The sequence below is a fragment of the Hyperolius riggenbachi genome, chromosome 2, assembly GCF_040937935.1.
Source record: "Hyperolius riggenbachi isolate aHypRig1 chromosome 2, aHypRig1.pri, whole genome shotgun sequence".
In the NCBI taxonomy this organism is placed as follows: Eukaryota; Metazoa; Chordata; class Amphibia; order Anura; family Hyperoliidae; genus Hyperolius; species Hyperolius riggenbachi.
The window spans coordinates 349711844-349732994 of NC_090647.1; the positions used below are offsets into that span (position 1 = coordinate 349711844).

Below are 21151 nucleotides of genomic sequence, written 5' to 3' on the forward strand. Positions count from 1 at the left end.
TGAAATAAAATTTTATACATACCTGGGGCTTCCTCCAGCCCCCTTCAGGCTTATCAGTCCCTCGCTGTCCTCCTCCGCCACCTGGATCTTCTGCTATGAGTCCAGGTACTTGAGCCAGTCTGACGTAGTGCGCATGTACACACTCCGCCGCCGGGAGCGTACTACACCTGCGCAGCACTATTGTGCAGGTGCAGAATGCTCTTGGCTGTAGGAGCAGCAGTTGGCCAGACTGACTGAATTACCGGGACTCATAGCAGAAGATCCAGGTGGTGGAGGAGGACAGCGAGGGACTGATTGGCCTGAAGGGGGCTGGGGGAATCCCCAGGTATGTTACATAGTTACATATAGTTACATAGTTATTTTGGTTGAAAAAAGACATACGTCCATCGAGTTCAACCAGTACAAAGTACAACTCCAGCCTGCTCCCTCACATATCCCTGTTGATCCAGAGGAAGGCGAAAAAAACCCTTACAAGGCACGGTCCAATTAGCCCCAAAAGGGAAAAAAATTCCTTCCCGACTCCAGATGGCAATCAGATAAAATCCCTGGATCAACATCATTAGGCATTACCTAGTAATTGTAGCCATGGATGTCATTCAACGCAAGGAAAGCATCTAAGCCCCCTTTAAATGCAGGTATAGAGTTTGCCATAACGACTTCCTGTGGCAATGCATTCCACATCTTAATCACTCTTACTGTAAAGAACACTTTCCTAAATAAATGGCTAAAACGTTTTTCCTCCATGCGCAGATCATGTCCTCTAGTCCTTTGAGAAGGCCTAGGGACAAAAAGCTCATCCGCCAAGCTATTATATTGCCCTCTGATGTATTTATACATGTTAATTAGATCTCCTCTAAGGCGTCTTTTCTCTAGACTAAATAAACCCAGTTTATCTAACCTTTCTTGGTAAGTGAGACCTTCCATCCCACGTATCAATTTTGTTGCTCGTCTCTGCACCTGCTCTAAAACTGCAATATCTTTTTTGTAATGTGGTGCCCAGAACTGAATTCCATATTCCAGATGTGGCCTTACTAGAGAGTTAAACAGGGGCAATATTATGCTAGCATCTCGAGTTTTTATTTCCCTTTTAATGCATCCCAAAATTTTGTTAGCTTTAGCTGCAGCGGCTTGGCATTGAGTACTATTATTTAACTTGTTGTCGATGAGTACTCCTAAGTCCTTCTCCAAGTTTGATGTCCCCAACTGTATCCCATCTATTTTGTATGGTGTTAGACCATTGGTACGACCAAAATGCATGACTTTACATTTGTCAACATTGAATTTCATCTGCCATTTATGTGCCCATATAGCCATCCTATCCAGATCCTGTTGCAATATAACACTATCTTCCTTAGAGTTGATGATTCTGCACAATTTTGTATCATCTGCAAAAATAGCAACGTTGCTCACTACTGCATCCACTAGGTCATTAATAAATAAATTGAAGAGCACTGGACCCAGTACAGACCCCTGTGGGACCCCACTGCTAACAGTCTCCCATTTTGAGTATGATCCATTGACCACAACTCTTTGTTTTCTGTCCATTAGCCAGTTCCCTATCCAAGCACACAGACTCTTCCCCAGTCCTTGCATCCTCAACTTTTGCACCAGACTTTTGTGGGGAACAGTGTCGAAGGCCTTAGCAAAGTCCAAGTATATCACATCTACAGCATTCCCAATATCCATATTAGCATTCACTACCTCATAAAAGCTGAGCATGTTAGTCAAACAGGACCTGTCTTTAGTAAACCCATGTTGATGCTGAGAAATAAGATTATTTTCTACTATGAAGTCATGTATAGTATCTCTTAGTAACCCCTCAAATAGTTTGCATACAACTGATGTTAAGCTTACAGGTCTATAATTTCCTGGATCAGATTTTTTGCCCTTCTTAAATAATGGGAAAACGTGGGCTGTACGCCAATCCACTGGGACTCTGCCAGTTGAAAGAGAGTCACAAAAGATAAGATAAAGGGGTTTATCTATAACTGAACTTAATTCCCTTAGGACCCGAGGATGCATGCCATCCGGGCCAGGTGCCTTGTCTATTTTTAATTTATTTAGTCTTGCCTTTACTTCTTCCTGCGTTAAGTATTTAATATTACAGTTAGAAGATTGAGACTCTTCCGCCTCTGTAATTTGCAACAGTGCTGTTACCTTTGTAAAGACAGAAGCAAAGAAAGCATTTAATAACTCTGCCTTACCTTGGTCATCCACCATTGAGTTTCCACCTTCATCCTTTAGGAGTCCTATACAGTCAACCTTTCTTTTTTTTAGAGTTGATGTACTTGTAAAACTTTTTTGGGTTAGATTTGATATCCCTAGCGATTTGATTTTCAGCTTCGATCTTTGCCAGCCTAATTTATTTTTTACAATTTTTATTGCACTCCTTATAATTGCTGAGTGCAGCCTCGGTCCCCTCCTGTTTTAGGACCCTATAGGCATTCTTTTTCCCCTTCATTTTATCTCTAACCTTTCTATTCATCCATAGAGGCCTTTTTTATTCCTAGACATTTTGTTTCCATATGGGATATACATACTACAATATTGATTGAGAATACGTTTAAAAGCTTGCCATTTCCCTTCAGTGTCCTCCCCTTGTAGTACATTATCCCAGTTCACCAAACTTAGTGCCTGCCTAATTTGATTGAACTTTGCTTTTCTAAAATTCATAGTTTTAGTGGTCCCGCTGCCCCGTGGCCTATCAGTCACCAGATCAAACGTTATCATGTTGTGATCACTATTTCCCAAATGTTCTTGAACCTGCACATTTGATACATTATCTGGTCTATTCGAAATGATCAGATCCAGTAACGCATTCCCCCTAGTTGGTTCCGTTACCATTTGAGTCAAGTAATTGTCCTGTAGTGCTGCCAGAAATCTGCTGCTTTTACCAGAATGGGTAGCCTCAATACCCCAGTCAATGTCTGGAAAGTTGAAGTCGCCCATAACTGACCTCATTTTTACTTGCAGCTTTTTCAATTTGCTGTAGTAATTGCAGTTCTGCAGCTTCATTAATATGAGGTGGTCTGTAGCATACCCCAATAAGCAATTGGCAACTTTTATTTCCACCATGAATATTTACCCAAACGGACTCCACATCTTCGCAATCTTCCTCCACCAAAGAGACAAACCCCTCCACCTTTTTTCCCTGTTCTATCCCTCCTGAACACATTGTATCCTTTTAAATTAGCTATCCAGTCATCGCTTTCATCCATCCATGTCTCGGTTATTCCCACAATGTCATAGCCTTTGTCATTAAGGGCCCTTTTCCACCTGCAATCGCTAGCGTTCACGCTGAACGCTAGTGATTGCTGAATCGCAAAACCGGCGATTCCCCCGACGTTTGCGGCCGCGATTTTGCTATGCTATGCACTGCATAGCAAAATCGCGGCAAATATCGCTCCGCCGCGCGTTCGCGTTCCCGTAAAAAGCGAATCGCGGTAGTGGAAATGACCTACCGCGATTCCTATGTTAAAAAGCAAACCGTAGCGATTGTAAAATCGCTAGCGGTTTGCGTTTTTCCGATTCAGCCAGCGCAAACGCGCTGGTGGAAAAGGGCCCTCAGAATGAACTCTAGTTCGTCTATTTTATTTGCAAGGCTCCGAGCATTGGTTATCATGCACTTTATATCTTTACCACCACATTTACCAATTTTGTTTACCTGAAATGGGCTACTTGAAGTTTTACCAACCTCCTTAATCTTTACACTGTCCCCACCCCCCATAATGTTAGGCTCCCACTGTCTTTTTACCTTATCTTGTCTATATGTTGAGACTTTATCCTCCCTCCTCCCCCCAGATCCTAGTTTAAAATCTCCTCCAACCGTTTAGCCATCTTCTCCCCCAATGCAGCTGCACCCTGTATAAAACTTTTCTTTTTATCCGTCTCAGGTATCCTTTAATTCGTAGTCGCCAAACCAAATTTTAAGAACATATAGTGAATATAGTGTTGTTCACCTATCAGGTAACTTATTTTGTTGCATTATGTGCTGGGTTATATAGCCCCCATCGCTCCCCTATTTTTTTCAAATTTTAAGAACATATCAAATTATTTGATTTCATGAACAAAGTGCATACATTTGCATAAATCAGCATAAACGCAGATTTATTTCCATCTCATTGACCATCTCTATTAGTGACACGGCTACACATCAGGCTTTATTCTTACAGCATAAATGTTATTTAGTATATATGAGTTTCCTGTGTACACATGATATATACAGTCACAATCAGATATGTATATATGACTTTAAAAATACGGGGACTGCTTTATTGAAGCAGCACAAGTAACTAATTTTGATTGGTTTATTTCATTTTTGTGGACTAAGCACAGCTATTACTGTATATATAAATGATTTATGATGACTATTATCTGAGAAATAGAACATTTTATCATATTCTCTATTTTAATCACAGTTTAAATTCATTACGAGTCGGAGTCAGTGCATTTTTTCCTGACTCTGACTCCAGGAACCCAAAATTGCGCCCTCCCCGACTCCGACTCCACATCCCTAGTGAAAATTGCTCTAGTTTTCAAGGGGGGGGGGGGGGGGGAACTGTGGTTGGGAAGTGGTTAAAGGTATTACTTTGCAGCAAGATACATGGAAATCCTATTATTTTTTTTATTTTTTTTACATGCTATCATTCTTCCTAACCCCCCCCCCCCCACACACACACACACCCCATGCTTCCATCCATTTCTTCCCCCATCCTCAGCAGTGCAGTGCCGCCATGTCTCCAAAGACGGCCGAAGCTCTTTGGTAACATCCGCCTGCATTGCCGTGGCCCGCCCCCAGCTCAGCAACCACCAATTGGGCTGTGGCTGCTGATCTGGATGTGGGCTGTGACAGGCAATTTGAGAAAAAAAAACCTCATCTGGGCCAAACTCTGAGGGGACAGCAGAAGGTGAAGAGGTGCCCAATGTATATAAAACACTTTAAAATCAATAAAATGAAAATGATTCAGGTGGCTTACCTCATAGACGACAAACTCACTTTAGGTAAGGGAGTTTAATAGATTATTAAGCACAGGCTATCAAGCTATTACCTAAAGTGAGTTTGTCGTCTGAGGTAAGCCACCTCAATCTTTTTCATTTTATTGATTTTAAAGTGTTTTATATACATTGGGCGCCTCTTCACCTTCTGCTGTACCCCACTCCCCCCGCCCGTCAAGGAGGGGGGCCTTGCGCACCTATTCTAGGTGCGCAGGTTCTTTTGCAAAGAGAGCGATCGAGTCCAGGACTGTTGGCAGACCTGAATGGAGTCAGGTTTAATACACTCCACATGCCTGAAGTGGTTGGTTGCCCCCTGTGCAACCCACCTTTTGTGAGTACCCTTTTTTAGAAGTAATTTTTAATATGCCATACTCGTGATATACTGCACCATTTGGGCTCCCGTTTGTCTGTGTTTTTTCCCTCCATTACTGTACAAACTCTGAGGGGAGGTGGGGCAATCACCTGCCTCAGGACAGGTACTGTATTTTGCGGTCTATAAGACGCACTCCCCCCCCCCCCCCCCCCCCAAAAAAAAGTGTGTGCGTGTGGTACACTGCGGGTGAGTTGGGCGCGCGAGGAGAGCCGAATGACTGCTCTCCCTGCTGCCGCAAAACTCCCTGGCGGTGTTAAATATTATTCCCCCTCCGAGTCGCAACTCAGAGGGAGGTGTAGTTCGAGTTCCAGCGGGAGCCCCGAATTACATTGCTGCTATGGGGTGTCTGGTTTTTGGCATTGTGTGATGAAAACAACTGCTTGGGGGGGGGGGGGGGGGAAGGATGATGTCTGTGCGTCTTAGTCTGAATATATGGCATATGGACTAATGTTCTACTTATTAGCTACCCTACTGCGCCGCTCCTAACTCCTTATTTCCACCTTTTGCATATGCCCACCTTGTGACTTGCTACTACAGCACCTTTCACATTACAATTGCAATGTGCTTTGCCACTGACAGCAGATGCCAGAGAGGCAGGTGACTCCTAAGTTGAGCACAGCCAATTACAGGCTGTGCTCAGTTGACAATAGGATGGGACTTGGGTTGGTGAGAGGTGATCGAGCATGCTAGAGCTGAAAGCCGCATGCAGGGAACCTGGGCTCATTGCTTGCTGTACACGTGAGCTCTTCTACCATTGCACCATGGCTTGTAAAAGCCTTGAATCTGAAAGAGAGCACACGTTCTCACTGTGGCTCACGCCAAACTCAAACAGCGGCAGCCGGAGGAGGGGGTTATGTGGCTTACATTTGGCTCATACGTGTTTACTGTAGTGAAGTCACTGCCCTGCTTGCCTGCTTATTCTCCACAAGCCCCTTGCCTTGGTTCCTCCAGGTCTGCTAGTGTACTGACGTTACAGGGAGCTGGCGTTGCCACACTAGCGGAGACTCTCCTTCCTTACTAGCACTGCCAGCCTTACGAGGTTGCTGTACCTCAACTGTGGAGGTGACTTTGAACATTCATCTTTGGAATGGTGAGATGCCAGGTGCCAGCCCATTATCTAATATTTACTTGTCACAATGTTCAATGTGCTAAGGCTGCAACTGCACTGCTTTCTATTGCACTTGCTCCTGCCTGCCATTGATGCTTTGCACCTGCTTACATTCCATGGCTGGACCTGTGCTTATGGACTGCTGGAACTTTTGATATGGTTCTCCTTCTCTGCATGGTTGGAACTATTTGTGTAACATATATGGAATATCTACTCACATCTAGTGGTATGATCAGAGGTGGCAGGGCATAGTGTTATAATAGTGAATTGTTATAATAGTGATAAGATTTAAATCTGACTTTGTATGTGAGTTTTTGCTGCCTTGAAACTAAGCCTGTCAAGCCCAGTTGCTGCTGTAGGATAGTTAGTGTAGCATATATCCCAACTACACTAACCACTGCTGCCCCACCTTAGATGGAGAGAGCTTGGGGGAGAAACACTACAAGACGCTCCTGCACCATGGATGCACCAGGTTAGTATATACAGTAGGATTGCGAAAGTTTGGGCAACCTTGTTAATTGATTTTCCTTTATAAAACATTGGTTGTTACGATACAAAATGTCAGTTAAATACTGTATATCATATAGGAGACACACACAGTGATGTTTGAGAAGTTAAATGAAGTTTATTGGAATTACAGAAAGTGTGCAATAATTGTTTAAAATTAGACCGGTGCATACATTTGGGCACTGTTGTCATTTTATTAATTCCAAAACCTTTAGAACTAATTATTGAAACTCAAATTGGCTTGGTAAGCTCAGTAACCCCTGACCTACATACACAGGTGAATCCAAATATGAGAAAGTATTGAGGGGCGTCAATTGTAAGTTTCCTTCCTCTTTTAATTTTCTCTGAAGAGTAGTAACATGTGGGTCTCAAAATAACTCTCAAATAACCTGAAGACAAAGATTGTTCACCATCATGGCTTAGGGGAAGGATACAGAAAGCTGCCTCAGAGATTTCAGCTGTCAGTTTCCACAGTTCAGAACATATTAAAGAAATGGAAAACCGCAGGCTCAGTTCAAGTTAAGGCTTGAAGTGGCAGATCAAGAAAAATCTTGGATAAACAGAAGCGACAAATGGTGAAATCAATAGATATCAACAGACAAACAACTGGGGTTTTCTTGGAAACAAATGTTCTCTATTTATTCTTCATTCATAAAGTCTTCAAATTGCGGACATGTCGTATGGATACAAATTCAAAGTTCCAAATCACATATAAGGCTGTCTGACACGTGTTTCATGGCCAAAAGCCGCTTCCTCAGAGGCGCACTGTATACAAACATCCAATAGACCAAAGTCAAAAGATACCGCAATCTGTATATTATAAAGAAAAGACTCTCAGCGTCGATTCCATGAGTCCATGAAACTGAGCCCGTCAAGCCCAGTTGCTGCTGTAGGATAGTTAGTGTAGCACACTTCCCAACTACACTAACCACTGCTGCCCCACCTTGGATGGAGACAGCTTGGGGGAGAAACTCTACAAGACGCTCCTTCCCAAAATCCACTAAGGCATTCATGCAGAGAAACAAGTACAACGTTCTGGAATGGCCATCTCAGTCCCCAGACCTGAATTTAATTGAAAATCTGTGGTGTGAGTTAGAGAGCTGTCCATGCTTGGAAGCCATCAAACTTCAATGAACTAGAGATGTTTTGTAAAGAGGAATGGTCCAAAATACCTTCAACCAGAATCCAGACTCTCATTGGAACCTACAGGAAGCATTTAGAGGCTGTAATTTCTGCAAAAGGAGGATTTACTAAATATTGATTTCATTTCGCACCTGCCTAATTTTGTTTAAACAATTATTGCACACTTTCTGTAAATCCAATAAACTTCATTTGACTTCTCAAATATCACTGTGTGTGTCTCCTATATGACATATTTAACTGACATTGTTTTTTATCGTAACCGCCAACTATTTATACAGGATAATCCTGACAATTAACTAGGTTGCCCAAACTTTTGCATCCCACTGTATTTCCCCCCCCCCCCCCCCCCCCTGGTTTTTGTCCTCTAAACCTAGGTACGTCTTATCAGGAGCGTCTTATAGTTTAAAAAATATGGTAAGTATTTTACCCTAACACCCCCCCACTCCTCCTTCCCCAATCCTCCATCATTGAGACAGAGCCTGTGATTTTTGACCCTAAGCACTCTTTATTATGTTTGTTACCTACTTGAGTGTGTTGGTGTGTGCTTAGTGTTTGCTTGAGAAGCTCTCAGGCCTGGTGCACACCAAAAACTGCTAGCAGATCCGCAAAATGCTATCAGATTTTGAAACGCTTTTTCTTTTTCTGTAGCGTTTCAGCTAGCATTTTGCGGTTTTGTGAAGCGTTTTTGGTGTAGTAGATTTCATGCATTGTTACAGTAAAGCTGTTACTGAACAGCTACTGTAACAAAAAACGCCTGGCAAACCGCTCTGAAGTGCCGTTTTTCAGAGCAGTTTGCGTTTTTCCTATACTTAACATTGAGGCAGAAACGCATCCGCAATCCAAAATCTGCAGCAGCCCGGGAGTATGCGTTTCTTCAAAACGCCTCCCGCTCTGGTGTGCACCAGCCTATTGAAATACATTACCCTAGCGGATCCGCACCCGCAAGCGGATCGCAAACCGCAGCAGAACCGCTCTGGTGTGCACTAGGCCTTAAAGGACTTCCGAGGCCAAAATTAATAAAATCACACTGTACCTTTTTATTATCATAATCCACGGAGGACGTCCTGCCCGTCCTCCGCTCCTTTCCGCCATCAATGCAGGTTTTTCCGTTTCCCTATGGCTTGGCCCGACCCCACCGAAGGGGTCGCATCGATTCCACCTGTAAGATGGCCGCCGCCATGCTCCGCGGCTGCGCAGTACGCTTTGCCGCCAGCGCGACTGCGCAGCCTATTGCCCTACACTTGGGGAGCATGCCGGGACCTAATACGTGGCGGAAGGCGGGCAATAGGCTGCGCAGTCGCGCTAGCGGCAAAGCGTACTGCGCAGCCGCAGAGCATGGCGGCGGCCATCTTACAGGTGGAATCGATGCGACCCGTTCGGTGGGGTCGGGCCAAGCCATAGGGGAACGGAAAATCCTGCATTGATGGCGGGACGGAGCGGAGGACGGGCAGGACGTCCTCCGTGGATTCTGATAATAAAAAGGTACAGTGTGATTTTATTAAATTTGGCCTCGGAAGTCCTTTAATGCACATTTGGGTGCTCAGTGAGATGCTCTTGATTTGCATTTGGCAATTCCCTGAGTTGCACTTGATTTAGATTTTAGTGGTATGCTTGATGAGCTCTGGAGTAGCGTCCCATACTGTGGTGTTTGCTTTAGTTGCACTTGGGGTTCATATTTGAATGAACTTATTTTGCGTTTCTGGTGTTGTATTTTTAAAGAGAATGCGAGGTGAAGCTCGGGTTCAGAAACAAATACCTAAGGAGACGGAAGCCTCTGCATCCTATTGAGGCTTCCCTCTGCATCGTTTGCCACTCACCTGGGCCCTCCTGCTGATTGAGGCCACGCTCCTATGCTGGCAAGAGCACTGCCATGTCTGCACAATAATATGTCTGCGCAAGCAGCATGCTTGCTTGAATAGGAGCGTGGCACGATCAGATTACCAACAAAACCTTGTCGTGTTCAGGTTGGAGGGTCCGCGCTTGGCAACGCGAGCAGAGGACATCATGGGAAACTTAATTAGGTAAGAGAGCTCTGATGAAGAGGGGCGTATCCCTCTATCTTCTATCACACAGCAGCGATGTCGCTGGAAGCAGCGAGAAGCACGCTCACCAGCTTGGAACACAACACTTCCGGGACCGCAGCTGGGATTGCGAACACTGAAGTCACTTGGTCCAATTCTGCGTCTGTGAACCGCAAGCCCTCTTGCCTCTCCCCGCTCAGTCATGTGGACAGAACGAGCGGGGGATTGCGGCAGAACTGTATCGAGACCAGCCATCCTGCTGACAGGTGGGTCAGGTATGCATAAGGTTACCCACTGGCAACAACTTGCTCACATTCAAAACAGTCTAGCACAGAGGTTCCCACACTTTTTCGGCTTGTGAGCTACTTTAAATATTAGCAAGTCAAAATGATCTACCTATGTACAATTTTAGAAGCATGATTGTATATACAGAATTGAAAATGTAGTGTGGTCGGAATCTACCATCCTCCGAGATCTACCGGTAGATCGCAATCTATTCAATGGGGTGGTCTAGCACCTCTGTTGGCTACTTCTACTGCACACAGCATTGCTATATACATAGCTGCATGAGCTTTATTGACCAGCATCACGCTTCTTACTGCCTGGATACGATTAACCATTGAACTCTGGTATTCTTGAGCAGTGGATTGAAGATTTGTATGTATAGATAGATATATATATATATATATATATATATATATATATATATATATATATATATATATATATATATATATATATATATATATATATATATATATATATATTTTGATATTGCCTTTTAGTATGGATTCTTCATTTTTGGAGTGGACATTGTTTAAAAGTGGAGAAATACTGATCTTTTACTGAGTCTAACTTTTTACTTTTTTGCCCAAACAACTCACTGCAGTGAGTGAGGTGAGTGAGTGTGCATGTTGTGCATGCATTTGGTGGCATATAGTTTTAAAGGAAACCAGAAACGTAATAAAATAAACGTTTTATACATGCCTGGGGCTTCCTCCAGCCCCCTCCACATCGATCGCTCCCACGCTGCTGTCCTCAGCCTTCTCTGTTGCCGGCACCAGGTCCCATAACTTCTGCCAGTCTGACGCAAGAGAAGTGCGCTCTCTATGTATCTTTTCAGCAGCTTCCGGAGAGATATGTATAGGGGGCGCACTTCTCTTGCGCAGACTGGCCGCGACTGGAGGGAGTTTACAGTACCTGGTACCAGCGATAGAGAAGGCTGAGGACCGCGTGAGAGCGATCCGTGTGCATGGGGCTGGAGGAAGCCCCAGGTATGCATAAAACTTTTTTTAGTTTTATTACGTCTCTGTTACACTTTAATGGGGACAGTTGTTATTTTGGCTTCTGATCAATGTTTTTTTCATTTTATGCTATATGTAATAGGTTCTGAATAAAAAAAATTGTTTGTACTTTTATAAAATTAGCGCTGTGCATATAAATGTATTGCTTTTATATACTTACTAATTCCCGTGTGTTGTTTATGGTTCCCTGGAACTTAGTGTAGCACCATCCGGCACCTTGTGGCCAAGAAGAAAAAATATGTGTGTGTATATGTCTATCTATCTATCTATCTATATCTATCTATCCCCTTACACTCCTACCCTGTAGTTATCAAAATAAAACAGAACATAGTTACCTCATGGACTTTTTAATATGTATGCCATGAGGGTATATTACTGTTATTTTTGCAATTAAGGGCTTATAATTTAATGACTGACACAAAACTGAAAAAATACACCTTTTTATTTCCAGATAAAATATTATTGCCTTACATTGTACTAGAGACAAAATTGAAACTTTTTAATAAGCGGTACAAATGGGCAAATAAAACGTGTGGGTTTTCTCTATCGTAGCACATTTCATTTTAAAACTATAATGGCTAAAAACTGAGAAATACTGTTTTTTTTGTTTTTGTTTTTTTTTTTTCCAATTTTTTTTTTTTTAATTATTCCCATTTTTTTTTATTATTTTCTTTTTAAAATGCATATAAAATCAAATAATTCTTAGCAAAAAGTACCACCCAAAGAAAGCCTAACTTTTGGTGAAAAAACTATATAGCGATCCTTTCGGTGTGATAAGTAATAATAAAGGTATTGGCAAATGAATGGGAGGAGTGTGAGGTTAAAAGTGCTCTGGTTTTTAACCAGTTTACATCCTGACTACAGTATATTCACGTCATAGCAAGTGGCTCCTGAAAGCCACCTGACGTGAATATAAGTCACTTTGATTTAATGAGCACAGCGGGCGTGCTAGCACGCTCCTGGGCTCATTAACCCCCCTCCCCCTAACTACTCTATACCGACATCCCTGCCAGGGTGTTCGATCTCTCCTCCACCTGCCCGATCCCCTGTAATTACCCCCCTCCCCCCTCCATGCTGCGATTGGGCTGGGCAGGGCAGGGCAGAATTAAAATGTAACAATCTTTACCTGACCTTGTTTCAGCGCCGATCGCGATCCTCTCCCTGCAGTCCCGCTGTCAGCCTCACTATGCTGAATGAATCGGGTCCCGGCTTGATGACGTCATCAAGCCGGGACCCGATCCGGGCAGCATAGTAAGGCTGACAGCGGGACTACAGGGAGAGGATCGCAATCGGCGCTGGAACAAGGTCAGGTGAGAGCTTGTGACTTCTAACACTTCCCTACGCCTATCTCTGCAGGAGGGGGCAGACTCGGGAGACACCTGGCACGTGGGTTTTGTTTTAAAGGGCCACACACCTAGTTATCCCCGTGGTGGGGGCACACAGTTCCATGGGGAACACAGCAATCCATGGGGGAGGGATACAGGGGCATAAACCAGGCTATCTGGGGGGGGGATAGAAATACATATATCCAGGCACATCGCCTCTAGTTAGGACATTAAATAAATTATTAGGGAAAGGGAGGTGCTGAAGGGGGTGTGGCTAGAAAACAGCAAAAATCAATTAACCCTTCGCACTCTCACATGCAAATGTTCAAACAAATGCATTCACAGATTGGATGAGTGAATCTGTGAATGCATTTGTTTGAACATTTGCATGTGAGAGTGCGAAGGGTTAATTGATTTTATCTGGGGGGGGGGGGGGAGGGGGAATTAAAAACCACACCTGGCCAACTATGGGGGGGGGGGGAGGGGATAAATGGCAACATCAGGCTAACTCAGGTGGGGGTATACAGAGGCACATCTGGCTACCTGGGGCTCAGGAGGGGTACATCTAGCCAACTATGGGGGGGGGGGGGGGATATACAGGAACACATCTGGCTAACTAGGGGTGGTGGGGGGATACAAAAGAGCCACATAATTGCAGGTAAAGCCAGGGATACAAAATGGAAAAAAAGCACCTTTATTTTCAAATCATATATTGTCGCCATACATTGTACTAGGATTATAATTTAAATGTTATAATAACCAGGACAAACGGGCATATCAAATGTATGGGTTAAATCTACAGTAGCTCTTATTATTTTAAAACTATAATAGCTTAAAACTGAGAAATAATAACTTTTTTACATTTTTCTCCCGTTATTCCCTTTAAAATGCTTATAAAGTGAAATAATTCTTAGCAAAAAGTATCGCCCAAAGGAAGCCTAATTGGTGGCAAAAAAAACAAGGTATAGATCATTTATGTGTGATAAGTATTGATAAAGTTATTGGCTAATGAACGTGAGGAGTGTGAAATGCAGAAAATTGCTCTGGTTTTTAAGGAGGAATAACCCAGGGACGCGAAGTGGTTAAGGTGGAAAAAAAAACCCCTGTGATTAGGAAGTGGTTAAAGCACGCCTGTAGTCGGAGGAATATGGAGGCTAGCATTTTTATTTTGTTTTAAATAATGTAAATTGCCTGGCTGTCTTGCTAATCACCTGTTTCTAATGCTTCATACACACTTGAGATAAGTCTTTGGAAAAGGCAAGATCACAGACCACTTTTACCCCATTCCATGTAGTATGAGAGCCATACTCTACACAGTCTAGTCTATGGAGCTGCACTCACCATCAGCTAAAATCTTTGCAAGATGCTGCACACACAGATGCCCGTACACGCTCAAAAGATCATTATCTGCAAAAGATCTGTTCCTGCAAAAGATCCTTTCCTGCAAAATGCATTCATAGTCTGAGATCTGCAGATCATCATACACACCTTGTTTAACAGACTTCATCTGCATATCTGGCAATCATCTGCAGATCTGAAAATCCATCCTGGTGGATCTGATCTGCAGATGATTGTCTGTTAAGGCTCATACACACATCAGACCATAGTCTTTGGAAAATGAAAGATCACAGACCAATTTTACCCCCTTCCATGTAGTATGAGAGCCATACCTACACAGTCTATTCTATGGAGCTGAACTCCCCATCAGACAGAAATCTTTGCAAGATGCTGCAAACAAAGATGCTGTAGACATTCAAAAGATCAGTATCTGCAAAAGATCTGTTCCTGCCAAAGATTCGTTCCTGCAAATTGCATTCATAGTCTATGAGATCTGCAGATCATCATACACACCTTGTTTAACAGACATTTATCTGCAGATCAGATCCACCAGGATGGATTTTCAGATCTGCAGATGATTGTCAGTTAAACAAGGTGTGTATGATGATCTGCAGATCTCATAGACTATGAATGCAATTTGCAGGAACGGATCTTTGGCAGGAACAGATCTTTTGCAGATACTGATCTTTTGTGTCTGTACAGCATCTGTGTGTTCAGCATCTTGCAAAGATTTTTTTCTGATGGGGAGTTCAGCTCCATAGAAAAGACTGTGAAGGTATGGCTCTCATACTACATGAAGGGTGGTAAGATTGGTCTGTGATCTTTCATTTTCAAAAGACTATGGTCTGATGTGTGTATGTGGCCTTAAACTAGGTGTGTATGCTTCTACTTTAGGTCTACTTTAATTACACTTTAATATTAAGTTTACCTAGCAGTTTTAAGGGTCTGGTCTTTATTTGGTTTTCAAGCTCCTCTAAAGCTGAATACTCACCTCTAGACCCGGGAAGATGGATTCCAGCGATGCCCCACGATGATGAGCGCTTCCCAATTTATCTTTTTTGCAGTGGGTATACGTGATGGTACATGACTGGCTTGAACGAGAGTTCAAGCGATCCCGATACTTTGTCCGGGAGCTGTTGGGGATCTTAACCACTTGATGACCCACCCTTTACCCCCCCTTAAGGACCAGCGCTGTTTTGAGTGATCTGTGCTGGGTGGGCTCTGCAGCCCCCAGCACAGATCAGGGTGCAGGCAGGGAGATCAGATTGCCCCCCTTTTTTCCCCCCTATGGGGATGATGTGCTGGGGGGGTCTGATCTCTCCTTCCTGCTGTGGGTGGCGGGGGGGGGGCACCTCAAAGCCCCCCTCCGCGGCGAAATTCCCCCCTCCCTCTCCTACCTGGTCATCCCCGGGGATCGGGGCTGCACAGGACGCTATCCGTCCTGTGCAGCCAGTGACAGGACGTCCCCTGTCACATGGCGGCGATCCCCGGCCGCTGATTGGCCGGGGATCGCCGATCTGCCTTACGGCGCTGCTGCGCAGCAGCGCCGTACAATGTAAACAAAGCGGATTATTTCCGCTTGTGTTTACATTCAGCCATCGAGCCGCCATCGGCGGCCCGCAGGCTATTCACGGAGCCCCCCGCCGTGATTTGACAGGAAGCAGCCGCTCGCACGAGCGGCTGCTTCCTGATTAATTAAGCTGCAGCTGGCGACGCAATACTGCGTCGCTGGTCCTGCAGCTGCCACTTTGCCGACGCACGGTATAAGCGTGCGGTCGGCAAGTGGTTAAAGATCCGATCTGCCGTGACGATCGCTAAGCGTCTGCAGAATCGCACAACTGTACCTACGTCGCAAGACCGCGGAAACTATCACTGAAAAAAAGTCACGGGTTGTCGGGAAAAATTGACGGAAAAATCGCCTAGTTGGTATGGGCCTTAAGGTTTAGGTTCCATTTTTGCTAGTGAATAGATTACCACTTGACCACATCTGGCAAATGGTAGCTCCTACTGTGCTCCCAAAACTGAGATAACTGGCTTACTCTGTTTTTCTAGTTTTATGACCTAACACAATTTTCTTCAAAGCTACCCATGATGATATCTGATTTAGTTCTTGTCTCTTTTCAGATCTTTGAAGTCATCCTGTTTAAGCACACTTTCATAATTATTCAGCTACTTCTCTACCACATCACAGAGGAAGAAGAAGATCACTGTGGTGCAACCATGGTTTCTTTAAATTGCAGTGAGTCTCTTTCGGCCTCTGATCTTCTGTCTAGTGCTGCTTCCCCTTGTGGACAGAACATGACGGTGCCACAGTCTGGTGAGGTATCATCATTGCTGACTCTTCTAGAGAATGACGCCAGTCCTTCTCCATCACTGGCAGACCAATTTAACAGCACTATAGTGCCTCCTGAGGAGGGTGTTAAAGAAGGTGGTAGCTTTGAGGAAGTAGAAGGAGTTGTTCTGTCAAAGTTGGTGAAAGCAGTAGAGGATCCGAAGGAGGCTACTCCACTAACACAATTAAAACTCCCAGACTTTTCTGCTCTAATTTCTGGGGATTTCTCTCCTACACTAGAAGAAATTGAGGAGTTTTTGAAAGAAAACATGGATTTAATCAGAGAAGAACTAGCTGATAAACAGCCCATATCCAGTGCATGGCTACAGAGCTGCATGGCAAATGAGCAGACTCAAGCAACAGATCCAGCTCAGCCAACTGAGGATGTGCCAACCCCAGTGACTCCAGATGCCTCCGCCAGTTCACCTTCTGCCACAGGCAGCATCCCAGTCATTCTTCAGATCCAGCCTGTATCTGTGCCTGGCACTGCCTCTCTGACCCAGAGCTCTACTGGTGTACGTCTTACACAACTGGTCATCAGTGTGCAAGGCCAAAGTCTGGCTCTGGCTCCAGTCCCAGGACCTGCTTCACCTGGGGACCAAAAGTATGTTAGAATTGCTCCATTGCCAGTGACAGTACGACCTTTAACCCTAGGAGGAGTGTTTGTGAGTGAAGGACCGCAGAAGATACAAAAGGGAGCGCCAGCTGTGATCCGGGTTCATAAATGCAGTCACCCTGGATGTAACAAAATGTACACCAAAAGTTCACATCTGAAGGCACACTTCCGGCGACACACAGGAGAGAAGCCGTATGTTTGCACGTGGCCAGAATGTGGCTGGAGGTAAAGAAATATACTGGGCCTGATCCATTTCACTCTTTATCCGAAGTTTTCTCCCAAGAGATAATTGCTCTCTGCAATTGAGAAAGTACCAAAAATAAGGTGAAAAAGTACAGGTAGCCCCTGGTTAATGAACAAACACTGTGCCATCTCTGTCCCCTGTAACTCCTCTGTGCCTCCAGCCCCCCCCCCCCCCCACTGTGTCACCTCTGTCCCTGGCTTCCATCAGTGTCCCCCTCTGCCACCTTTGCCTCCACTGTGTCCCTCTGTACCACTCTGTGCCTCCTGTCCTAGTTATGATCATAATGTGCTAATTTAGCTTATGCAAATTTTCACGTAAAATATTTAAATTACTATCATCACAATTACTATCACCACTAAACATCACAATTTTGAAATTGAATTGATTTCACGTAATCTACACAAACTTCCAGAGGGTCCCAGTGCTGGATCACAAGTTTGCTTTAAAATGTGTATGTAGATCTTGGAACAATATAGTATAATGTCCCACCTCAAAATTTAATTTGACCAAGTTTACATGTTTTTCTTGGAATTGTTTAAAATTGATTTTCTCAAAAACTGCAAGGGCTTTTTGAAAAAAAAAATATACATATATAGTTTATTTTATTTTTGTTTACTTTTTTTTGTGCCATTCGTATCAGGTCTTTTGTAAGTCCCAGGACTACCTGTACTGTCAACAATTTTCAGAGTATTTTCTTGCTTGCTGGTGGCTTAGAAGGCATTTTTGATATAAAAATATCACTTAGGAGAAAACTTATGAGGAAAAAAAATAAATTGGATCAGGCCCATTGTCTTTAAAGGAAACCTGAACTGATAGATATGGAGACTGCCATTATTTATTTCCTTTTAACCAATACCGGCTGCCTGGCTGTCCTGCTGGGTCTCTGGCTGCAGAAGTGTCTGAATTAAAATGAAATGTATTCATTAATTGTCATGTCATGCAGGATATCTACACTACAATGCAGTGAGTTTCGTTTACAAGCACTGCAGGCAGAAAGTAAGGGAACTGTGGAAAAAAAGTTCACTTGTGGTCTAGTTTTTCTAGTATCACTTTCCTTCTAATTTAAAATATATCAGAGCTGACACAAATTTTAAAAATGGGGGGGGGGGGCAGGCATGTACCGGATTGTGAACCACTCGCCCCGTTCTCCTCCGCTCCCCCTCCACTCTCAGCTGTGGACAGAGAGGTGGAAGCTGATATCAGTTAGAAGAGGGCAGGAAACAGCCAGCTAGGGATCGTCAATGAGATGCAAATAACTTTGAACTGATGCATGATTATGCAAATTTTGTATGCAAAGTTATACAGCATGAAAATCAATCAAATTTCATTTATCCATTTCAAGCTGTATAAATTTGCATATTAAAATGTGCATACTATTGCATCAACTTGAAATTATTTGCATCTTATTGACAATCCCTACAGCCAGCCAATCACAGTTTAGTTGCTTCTTCACTAACCTGTCAGAAACAGCTGATTTACTTACGCAGATCAGCTGTTTAGAAAATATTTGTTTTGTTTTTTTTATACACAAGCTCTATGGAGAAATGTATCATGTCCCTATTCAACAACGAATGGTGGGGATAATGGAATAGCATAATAAGTGCCCTATTACCGTATATACTCGCATACAAGCCGAATTTTTGACCCCCAAAAAGGGGGTCAAAAGTTGGGGGGTCGGCTTGTATGCGAGTCTCTATTGTGGTGGTGGTGGTCCGCGGCGCCCCCCGCCCGCTCGCTCCCTCCCGCTCGCTCCCTCCCTCCGCGGCCGCCGCTGCTATTACCTCTTCAGCCGGCGGCCGCTTCCTCTACTGCGGGTGCCCCTCTCGCTCTGCTCGCCGTGTATCACAGCAGCGCGCCCGGCGCTGCTGCTGTGACGAGGCAGCAGAGAGCGGTTCCCCTGGTAACGGCGTCGCCGTTACCAGGGAAACCGCTCTCTCCTGCCTCGTCACAGCAGCAGCGCCGGGCGCGCTGCTGTGATACACGGCGAGCAGAGCGAGAGGGGCACCCGCAGTAGAGGAAGCGGCCGCCGGCTGAAGATGTAATAGCAGCGGCGGCCGCGAAGGGAGCTGCGGGCGGCGGGCGGACGGGGGATCTGGCTAAACTGGACACTTTACTGGCTATACTGGGCAGTTTACTAGCTATACTGGGCACTATACTGGCTAAACTGGGCACTATACTGGCTAAACTGGGCACTATACTGGCTAAACTGGGCACTATACTGGCTAAACTGGGCACTATACTTGCTATACTGGACACTTTACTGGCTATACTGGGCAGTTTACTAGCTATACTGGGCATTATACTGGTATATGGAATGGTATAGAACTTTGGATTTTCCCACAGACTGTGACAGTTTGTGAAGGGTATGAATCATTTTGGGGTGGACACTGTAGAAGTTTGCTTTGCACTGAAAGGCTACAGCAGGGTCACATGGACCGAAATCGCTGTAGACTTTACAGAGCAAGTCAACGGTGAAAGGGAGGGATATCTGGGTAGAGTGGACATTTGCAAATGAAAGCATTATCTGGATCCAGGTTTGTGAGAAAAGCTTAGATTGGTTTTGTTTGCTATGAAGTTCCTGACCTTGGAAAGATTTTAAATGTCTTGAGCTTTTAAAAAAAATGTATAGTAGGGTTTGGCAAAAGTGTGGTGGGGTTTTTTTTGTTTGTTTTTATATATTAATACAAATGAAAGTGCAATATAAAATTGCAACAAAAGTGTAAATGGCACCACAAGTAATGGTGGTTTGGCTTTTAGGGTACTCGTTTTCTAAGTGGTTGATCTCCTTTCTCTTGCCTTGTGTGCAGATTTTCTCGCTCTGATGAGCTCTCACGCCACAAGAGGTCCCATTCTGGTGTGAAGCCATACCAGTGCACGGTGTGTGATAAGAAGTTTGCCCGCAGTGACCATCTGTCTAAACACATGAAGATACATCGCGGCCAACGAGTCGGAGGATGTAGGACACCACGAATCAGCACTTAACACAATATATCTTCAGTTTATTTCAACTGAATGGCCATTGTGAAATATTTGCTGCTTCCAGTATAACGTGTCCTCTGTCTTTGGATATAAACTGAAAGAAGATTTGCAATAACAGACCAAGGAGCGGAGCATTTTTCATCAACTTGTGATTAGTGAGGCGTGGTAAAAGGTTACCACACAATGTGCTTTCTGACAATGAGTAAATCGTTTCCAGGACAGAGGCTTTTGCAAAGAATCCTTGTGAATGTTGCTCTACCTCTCATTTGCTGACTGTTACCTAGTCTCCGAGATTTTGTTCGGTCACTCCTTACTGTTAAATGAAACAATTGACAATTGTATACCATACTATTTACATCTAGAATTATGTACATAGTATACAGTCTGTTGCTTTACTAGCAAGCTTGTGTTTGTTTACACAAATCTAACTAGGCCACTACTACTCTTGTGAAAAAAGCTGTGCATATTTAATGTATCCGTACGGAGGTCTGTCATCTGTACGATTTCATAAGGGAAAATAGTTTTTGCATACTCGAGGGCACTTAGACAAATCTGCATGAATACTATAAAACACGTGGGATTATTGTACACAAATGTATATGTATGAGGCTATAAATGTGTAAAGTTACACACACTTCTGTACCACACATACTGGTGGCTGTTACAAATGAAATATATCCAAACTATACAAAGTTAACACTAAAGGCAAATTGTGGTTGTTTTACACAAAGTACAGGGCCTTAAATAAATGCCAAATGAGGAACAATTTTAACGCAGGACTACAATCACCACACATACTGTGTCTGGTGTGAATGCCTTTCACATCTTGTAGTATCAGAAATAAAACATTGCAAAAAAAATACAGT

General features: G+C 43.9%; 1 protein-coding gene across 7 annotated transcripts in view; it reads left to right on the forward strand.

Annotated features, from left to right (window-relative positions):
- Positions 1-20506, forward strand: part of LOC137546767 (Krueppel-like factor 15) — a 118162-nt gene extending 97656 nt beyond the window's left edge. For 6 of the 7 annotated variants that reach the window (XM_068269560.1, XM_068269561.1, XM_068269563.1 and 3 more), the window contains 2 exons: positions 16239-17287; positions 20114-20506. In XM_068269560.1, coding sequence (XP_068125661.1) covers positions 16335-17287; positions 20114-20288 — 1128 coding nt within the window. In that variant the 5' untranslated portion in view covers positions 16239-16334 and the 3' untranslated portion in view covers positions 20289-20506. Of the gene's footprint in view, positions 1-11672; positions 11694-16238; positions 17288-20113 lie in introns of those variants that run through there. The other variant, XM_068269565.1, reaches the window with a different exon arrangement.
- Positions 20507-21151: the final 645 nt, after the last annotated feature.